General features: G+C 56.6%; 1 protein-coding gene across 5 annotated transcripts in view; it reads right to left on the reverse strand.

The window, feature by feature from the left end:
* TPM2 (tropomyosin 2) overlaps positions 1-5947 on the reverse strand; it is a 30455-nt gene extending 24508 nt beyond the window's left edge. For all 5 annotated transcript variants that reach the window (XM_077816559.1, XM_077816557.1, XM_077816562.1 and 2 more), the window contains exons 1-2: positions 5834-5947; positions 4618-4743 (exon numbers count right to left, since the gene is read on the reverse strand). In XM_077816559.1, the coding sequence (XP_077672685.1) occupies positions 4618-4743; positions 5834-5947 (240 nt within the window). The remainder of the gene's footprint in view (positions 1-4617; positions 4744-5833) is intronic.
* Between the last annotated feature and the right edge of the window lie 1715 nt (positions 5948-7662).

Here is a 7662-nt window from a genome sequence, read left to right on the forward strand (position 1 = left end):
TGCAGGACGGGGCTCACATTAACACCCATTAGCACAGACCCAATTACATTAGCATGTCGCAGCCCCATCTGCAAGCAAGCCGCACTCCTGTCTCCAGACAGGCTTGACAGCTCAGGCTGTGGGCCAGGGGCACGTTCCCGGTGTCCCCAGACGAGCACTAGAGAGGGTTAGTTATTTTAATGTATTTGTCAATATTTCTACAGAGAGCAGCTGCCTCTCTGGCTGTCGGGGCCCAGGGAGCTGGGAGCAGCCCTGCATGGGTCAGGCGCTCCTGTCTTGCCCTGCTAGACTCACAGGAACGGAGCATCTTTCCATCTCCGGAGGTGCAGGCTCCGCAGGCTCCAAGGAAGGAGCTGTTCCAGATTCTCAGCCTGGAGGTTTATTCTCCTCCTTTCCCAGGTGCCCTCCAGCTGCTGCTGCACCTGCCCCACCATCTCCTAGCACGGTCCTGCCGTTGGATTCACTCGCAGGTGATTAGGCAATGAGAGATCCTGGAAATAAGCTCCAGCAGTCATGGAACAGGGTCCTCCCCCAGAACAGAGCTCCCCCAGAACAGAGCTCCTCAGGGGCTCCCAGAGAGAGATCCTGTTCAGACAGGCTTGGTCCCTGCACTTCATTGTCCAGGGTTCTGGTCAGTCCCGAGCAGTGAGGCTCCCAGCCCCACGCTGGGACACAGGTCCCCAGCCAGGTTGGTCCATCTCTAGCACCCATCACCGCAGGGCCTGCACTCTTCAGCTCACTCCCGGCAAGTTTTCCCCAACATTTCTTTCTGTTTTTCCTTTTCTGAATGGGACCCCATTCCTCCTGGTCTCTCCCTCTGGTCCCCGAACAATTCCCCTCCCTCCTGGAGGGTCACATCTCTCAGATATGTGGAGAGAGGTCGCAGGACTCCCCCTCGCCCCCGTTGTCAAACTAGGTAGGTTTGTACAGCCCTCCTTGAGCCTTCCTGTTACTCTTCTCTGAGCGCCCGCCAGTTTGCCAACACTAAGCACAATATTTCAGGGGTCGTCCCAAATCAGAGCCACATAACGAGGGACTCTCCTCCCCACCCCCCTTCCCGGAGCATGCACTGCACATCACGCTGCAAACTACACTGCGAACTCTGCATCCGCCCAGGCCTCTGACATCCCCCAGGGCCATCCCCTTTCCACCGCCACCCATCTGCAGCTCAGTTGGACCCCCAGCCGTTTGCACTCCGCGCTAGTCCACACCACAGGGTAATCTACATGCAAATTTGCACAACTTTAGTTAAAGCAGTGCTAACCCCTTGGTGGACACTTAGGCTGCATCTACACGGAAGACCCCCCAAAACCCTGCAGTGGGAAATCTCAGAGCCCTGGGCCACAGCCTCTGGCTCACGGGGCTCCTGCTACGGCTCGGCCCAGAGTTCAGGCTCTGAAACCCGGTGAGGGGGGTGGCGCTCAGAGCCCAGGCTCCAGCCTCAGGGGGAATGGCTACACTGCTATGTCTAGTGCCCTGCCTACAGGCTGAGTCTGTAGATCTGGGTTTGAGATGCGCTGTCGTGGGGCTTTATTTAGTGGAGACTTACTTTAAAAACTGCTCTTAATCTTCACCAGCCGAACTGAAACAAGCCTGTTTGGAACCAGAGTGTCTGTCCACAGGTTTCTCCACTGGCTTAACTAAATCAGCATGCAGACAAGCACCAGGCCCCAGGCAGACCCATGTTCCGGAGGCCCCTTCCCCCTTCTCCGCCAGAAGAACAACTGATTAATAGATTCCTAAAGTTTTAGGCCAGAAGGGTCCCCTGTGATCACCTAATCTGCCCCCTGTGGAACCCAGGCCAGAGAGCTGCCTTGCATTAATTCCCATTTGAACTACAGCAGATCGACATCCCGTCTTGATTTAAAAACTGCCAAGAATGGAGAAGCTGCCATTGCTATGTTCCAATGGTTAGCGACTGTCACTGTGAGTAATCTGCCTCTTAGTTCTAGTCTGAACCTGTCTAGTTTCAGCTTCCAGACTTTGGGTCGGGTTAGATCTTTGTCTGCTAGAGACGGACGAGCCCATTATCAAATATTCGTTACACGCTGGGATCAGGTCACCCCATAACTTTCCCTTTAAGCCAAGCAGACGGAGCGCCTGGAGTCTCTCATGATCAGGCAGGTTTTCCAGTCCTTTAATGCTGCACAGCCTGGCTCCAGCTGCCCAAAGCCCAGGGGAGCCTCTGCCAAGAGCCACCAGGGTGAACTCCTGGCTCTGTGGAAATCAATGGCAAAACTCCCATGGACTTCAGTGGGCCCAGGATCTCACCCCAGGACCCCCCTAGAACAGCTGCCTCAGGTTAAAGGGAGACAGAGGCCAAGAGGAGCTTCTCCTCGTCTCAAGTGCCCGGTTGCAGATTTCGCCCCCAGTTCTGCTGGGCTCCGATGCAGGGTTTGGCTCACGCTCCAAATGGAGCAGACCGTCCCAGAGCCAGAACAGCCAGAGAACAGGGAGGAGATTGTTACATGCCAATGGTGGGCCCCAGACCAAAATGGAGTTACATGTGCTAACTTTTCCTTAACAAGGTAACAGCCTCCTCCACGCCGCCTTTATACCTGGAGCACTCCCGGGGACCAGGGCCAGTAGGCCACCACCTGCAGCCCTCCTGGCGAACTAGCCCCAGTGCCTTGCCTGCACGGACTCCGCCAGCTAGTGCTGGTTCGAGGGACAGGAGTAGGTGCAGGGCACTTGTGCGCTGGGACTGTAAGCTCTTTGAGGCAAGGTCTGTCTCCCTGCATGTTTATTCAGAGCCTCGCACAGTGGGGCCCTGATCCTGGACTATCAATATGTTTGTGGGATGGGAGAGTCCTTCTGCCTGAACTCAACCAGGGCTTTTTGCTGCTCCTGGGAGTGGGGGAGGGGATGTATCGCACTCCCACAGCCTTGTCCTTCTCCGGACTCCCCTGTCCTTGGTGGCTGCCTCGGAGATTTGACACATCTCCCCCATTTAGCTCCACAGACCAGCTGGGATTGAATTTTTGCTCTTGATCCTAAAAAGCTTGGCCCTTCCCCCACTGGCTGTGCTCCAGATGGCTCCCTTCAGCTTCTCTTCCACTTGTCATGGGTGGTTTTCATCAAAGAAGGGCTGGCTATGAAAAGGAGGATTTATTTATAGGGTGTCAAATACCCTGGGTGGCACAGCGGGTCACTACACCCCATTCCACTCCCTGGAGCAGCCGGGGGCTGCACACAGCTGTTCCTCACTGTGCCCTGCCCCGACACAATGTCTTCCCCGAGGCAGGAGCTGCTGTCTCAGGCGAGAGAGAAAACCGTTCCAGGCCTGTCCTTCCAAGGGGCTGGGAGGGAGCCCTCAGCCCCTGGTGCTCATGGAGGAAAAGGATTTCCCCAAGCACAGCTATGACCTCCTTCCTTCCAGCCAGCCACTCTCCAGCCCCCTCCCCCCGCCCCCTCCAGCCCTGGGTTTCTTTCAGACGCACAGACACGAGCGGTGTCTGATCCCTCCCCTTGGCTCCCGGCTCTCCTCAGCTTTCCCAGAACAGGCTAACAAGCACCCTGGAACTTTATGGGAGGCCGATGAGCTGGTCTGTGTCCCGCAGATACCAATTGCCGATTTGAAGATACTCAATATTGGCTGGTGCCGTGACCGCTCCAGTCCTGGCAGGGCCGTATCACTACTAGAGGGGTGGGCCCAGCCCACTGGAACAGCAGAGGCCTGCAGAGCTCCAAGCATATCTAGTGTTGTCAGCAATGCATTCCATCCATGAGCAAACTCCAAACAGCTTCTCACCTCCCGCAGGTCAGAGCTCACTGCCCCCCATCAAACTACACCCCTCTGCCCCTTCCCCCTCCTGACTGTGCCCTTACCTCCTATCGCCCACCAGACTGCACCTCAAACTGTCTCCCCCATCGCCCGCCAGACTGCACCCCAAACTGTCTCCCTTGCCCTCCATCTCCAGCCAGACTGCACCCCAAACTGTCTCCCTTGCCCTCCATCTCCAGCCAGACTGCACCCCAAACTGTCTCCCCCATCACCCGCCAGACTGCACCCCAAACTGTCTCCCTTGCCCTCCATCTCCAGCCAGACTGCACCCCAAACTGTCTCCCTCATTACCCGCCAAACTGCACCCCAAACTGTCTCCCTTGCCCTCCATCTCCAGCCAGACTGCACCCCAAACTGTCTCCCCCATCACCCGCCAGACTGCACCCCAAACTGTCTCCCTTGCCCTCCATCTCCAGCCAGACTGCACCCCAAACTGTCTCCCTCATTACCCGCCAGACTGCACCCCAAACTGTCTCCCTTGCCCTCCATCTCCAGCCAGACTGCACCCCAAACTGTCTCCCTCATCACCCGCCAGACTGCACCCCAAACTGTCTCCCTTGCCCTCCATCTCCAGCCAGACTGCATCCCCTCGCCCCATCACTCCCATCGGGCTGCACCTCCCCACTCCAGGGGTCAGGCCCCTATTGTCCATTTTCTAGTGTTTAGTCCAGTTTAGTGTAAGTGTCCCAGCTGATGGGATTTCGACTGCTTCCACCAGGAAAGGTTTCCCAATGGGGCTCCCACCCCTTAATCCCCCAGTGACAGGGCCCCACCCCTCCCACATGAGATGTTTCCCCATCTCATGGGGAGAGGGGCTGGCAGTAGGTACGTACATCTGCTGCCTTCTTCTCCGCCTGTTCCAGCTTCTCCTGGGCCTCTTTGACGGACTCAGAGTATTTATCCACCTCATCCTCAGTCCCCTTCAGCTTCTTCTGCAGGGCCTGCTGCTCCTCCTCCAGCTGGGAAGGGAGATCAGAGCAATGGGGTTAGGGGCCCGGACAGAGGTTCAGCGGGAGCCAGGCAGCATGCTAGATAACAGGAAAGGGGCAAGGCAAGCTTGGGTGGCATCCCAGAGTGGCTGCCCCAGGACTGGCCCCAATACAGAGCTCGGTTCTTGGCACCCGAGGCCAGTGGGAGAATGCTGGGCAGAGTCTCCAGAGACAGTGGCTCCCAGGATTGTCTCCTTGGGCTTCCAAGAACTAGGGGAGCCCAGGGCAGCCTCTCCCCGGTCCTGGCACAGACGTGGGGAAGTGATGTTCTCGCCCCACATTTCTGGTGAACCCGCTGCGTGGAGGAGAGAACCCCAGACTCAGCCCGAGATTCTGGCTCCATCCCAAGGGCCTGAGCTGCTAAGACAGGCAGTGTCCAAGGGGGGTGGGGCAGGATGTGCCCAATGCCTGGATGTGCTGGCGGGGGGGGGAAGGATGCCTGTTTGCAATGGGTCCCCTAAAAGTCTAGCTCCAGGAGGGGCCAACGTGATACCTGGTCAGGGGATGGAACTGAGGGTTCCTGAAGTGGTCCCCAACAGTGCAGTGACCCCCACTTGGTCCTCACCCTATCAATGGGGGTTTAAGGGGGAGGTGCCCTGAGGGATGAGGGTATCGGTCCTCACCCTGCTTAATCTGTCACTGGATGGGGATACTGGGCAGGGTTAATCCCAGCTGGGGGGGCTGGACAGGGGGCTGCCTGGAAAGTAGAGGGGCGCTACTCGGGGGGGGGGGCACTGGAGGGGGCTGCCAGGGTGTGTGTGGGGGGGAGCTTCCCAGGGACTGAGGGGGGAGCTGGGGGGTTGCCTAGGGACTCAGGGAGGCTGCTGCTCAGGTGTAGGGTGGGCTGGGGAGCCTGGGGACTTGGGGAAGTGTTGGGGCTACCTGGGGACTGTACTGCCAGGGTGCTGGGAGGGGCCCCGTTGGGGTTGTGCCCAGGGACTTGGGGAGCATGGGGGGTCCCAGGTCTGCCTGGAACTTAGGGGGGGGGTTGCCTGGGAACTGGGGGGCTGCCTGGGGACTCGGGGGGGCACTGACGGGGGCTCCCGGACACCCCCCACACCTGCTTGCAGCGATCCTCTGCCTGCTTCTTGTCCGCCTCCGCCTGCTCGGCGCGGTCGATCGCGTTCTCCTTGTCCAGCTTCAGCATCTGCATCTTCTTCTTGATGGCGTCCATGGCTGCGGCGCGGGGCGGAGACCGGTCTGGGAGCGGGGCTGGAGCGGGCCGGGCGGAGCGGGGCCGAGCGGGGCTGGAGCGGGCCGGGCGGAGCGGGCTCTGGGGCCCGGGCGCCGCCGCCGCGCCTAAAAGCCGGGGAGGGGACGGGAGGAGCCGCGGGACCCGGACCCTCCCCCGCCGGCCGCCGAGCACCTTTTAGGGACAGGCTCGCGAGCCGAGCCGCGGGGAGGGCGGGATCGGCGAGCAGCGGCAGCACCCCGTGAGGGACCGGACCGGCTGCGCCCCCAGGGACCCGGAACCGGAGACACCCCCCTGCGCCCCCACCCCAGGGACCCCACCCCCACTGCACCCCCCGAGGGACCCCCAACTCCACAGAGATCCCCAACCCCACTGAATCACATTGATCTCCCCCGAGACCCCCCTAATCCCACTGAAATGCTCTGCACTCTCCAGAGGGACCCCCAAACACCAGGGACCCCCATCCCCAGAGACTGACTCTGTTAGCCCCAGAGATTTCCATTTCCCAAATACAGAGGAAGCTACTTAAACAGAAATCAAAAGGAAAAGGAATGAGTGCAATGCCTGGAAGCTGCATGGAAACTTTAAAAAAACACCATAATAGAGGCTCAAATTAAATGTATACCCCACATTTAAAAAAATGATACCATGGCTCAACAACAGAGTAAAAGAGGCAGTTAAAGGGGAAAGGAAAAGGAGTACTTGTGGCACCTTAGAGACTAATTGGTTAGTCTCTAAGGTGCCACAAGTACTCCTTTTCTTTTTGCAAAGACAGACTAACACGGCTGTTACTCTGAAACCTGTCAAAAAGGGAAAGGGCATCTTTTAAAAATTGGAAGCCAAATCCTACTGAGGAGAATGGAAAGGAGCATCACTCTGGCAAGTGAAGTGTAAAAGTGTAATTAGGCAGGCAATAAAGAATTTGAAGAGCAACTAGCAAAAGACACAAAAACGAACAGCAAATTTTGTTAATGGCATCAGAAGCAGGAAGCCTGCCAAACAATCAGTGGGGCCACTGGACAGTAGAAATCCTAAAGGAGCACTCATGGAAGACAAGGCTGTCGTGGAGAAGCTAAATAAGTTCTTTGCATTAGTCTTCATTACAAAGGATGTGAGCCATACTTTTAGGGGATAAATATGAGGAACTGTCCCAGATTGAGATGTCAGTAAAGGTGGTTTTGGAACACATTGATAAATTCAACAGTAATAAATCACCAAGACCAGATAGGATTCACCGAACAGTTCTGAAGGAACTAAAATATGAAATTGCAGAACTAAGAACTGTGGTATGCAACCTTATCATTTAAATCAGCCTTGGAACCAGATGATTATGGGGGAGGAATAGCTCAGTGGTTTGAGCATTGGCCTGCTAAACCCAGGGTTCAATCATTGGGGGGGCCATTTGGGGAAAAAATTGGGGATTGGTCCTGCTTTGAGCAGGGGGTTGGACTACATGACCTCCTGAGGTCCCTTCCAACCCTGATATTCTATGTTTGGAGAATAGCTAATGTGATGCCAATTTTTAAAAAAGGTTCCAGAGAAGATCCTGGCAATTATAGGCCAGTAACCCTAACCTCAGCACTGGGCAAATCGGTTGAAACTATAGTAAAGAACAGAATTGTCAGACACATAGATTAACATGATTTGTTGGGGAAGCATCAACACAGTTTTTGAAAACGGAAATCATGCCTCACCAA

Source organism: Eretmochelys imbricata, chromosome 5 (genome assembly GCF_965152235.1).
Source record: "Eretmochelys imbricata isolate rEreImb1 chromosome 5, rEreImb1.hap1, whole genome shotgun sequence".
Taxonomy (NCBI): domain Eukaryota; kingdom Metazoa; phylum Chordata; order Testudines; family Cheloniidae; genus Eretmochelys; species Eretmochelys imbricata.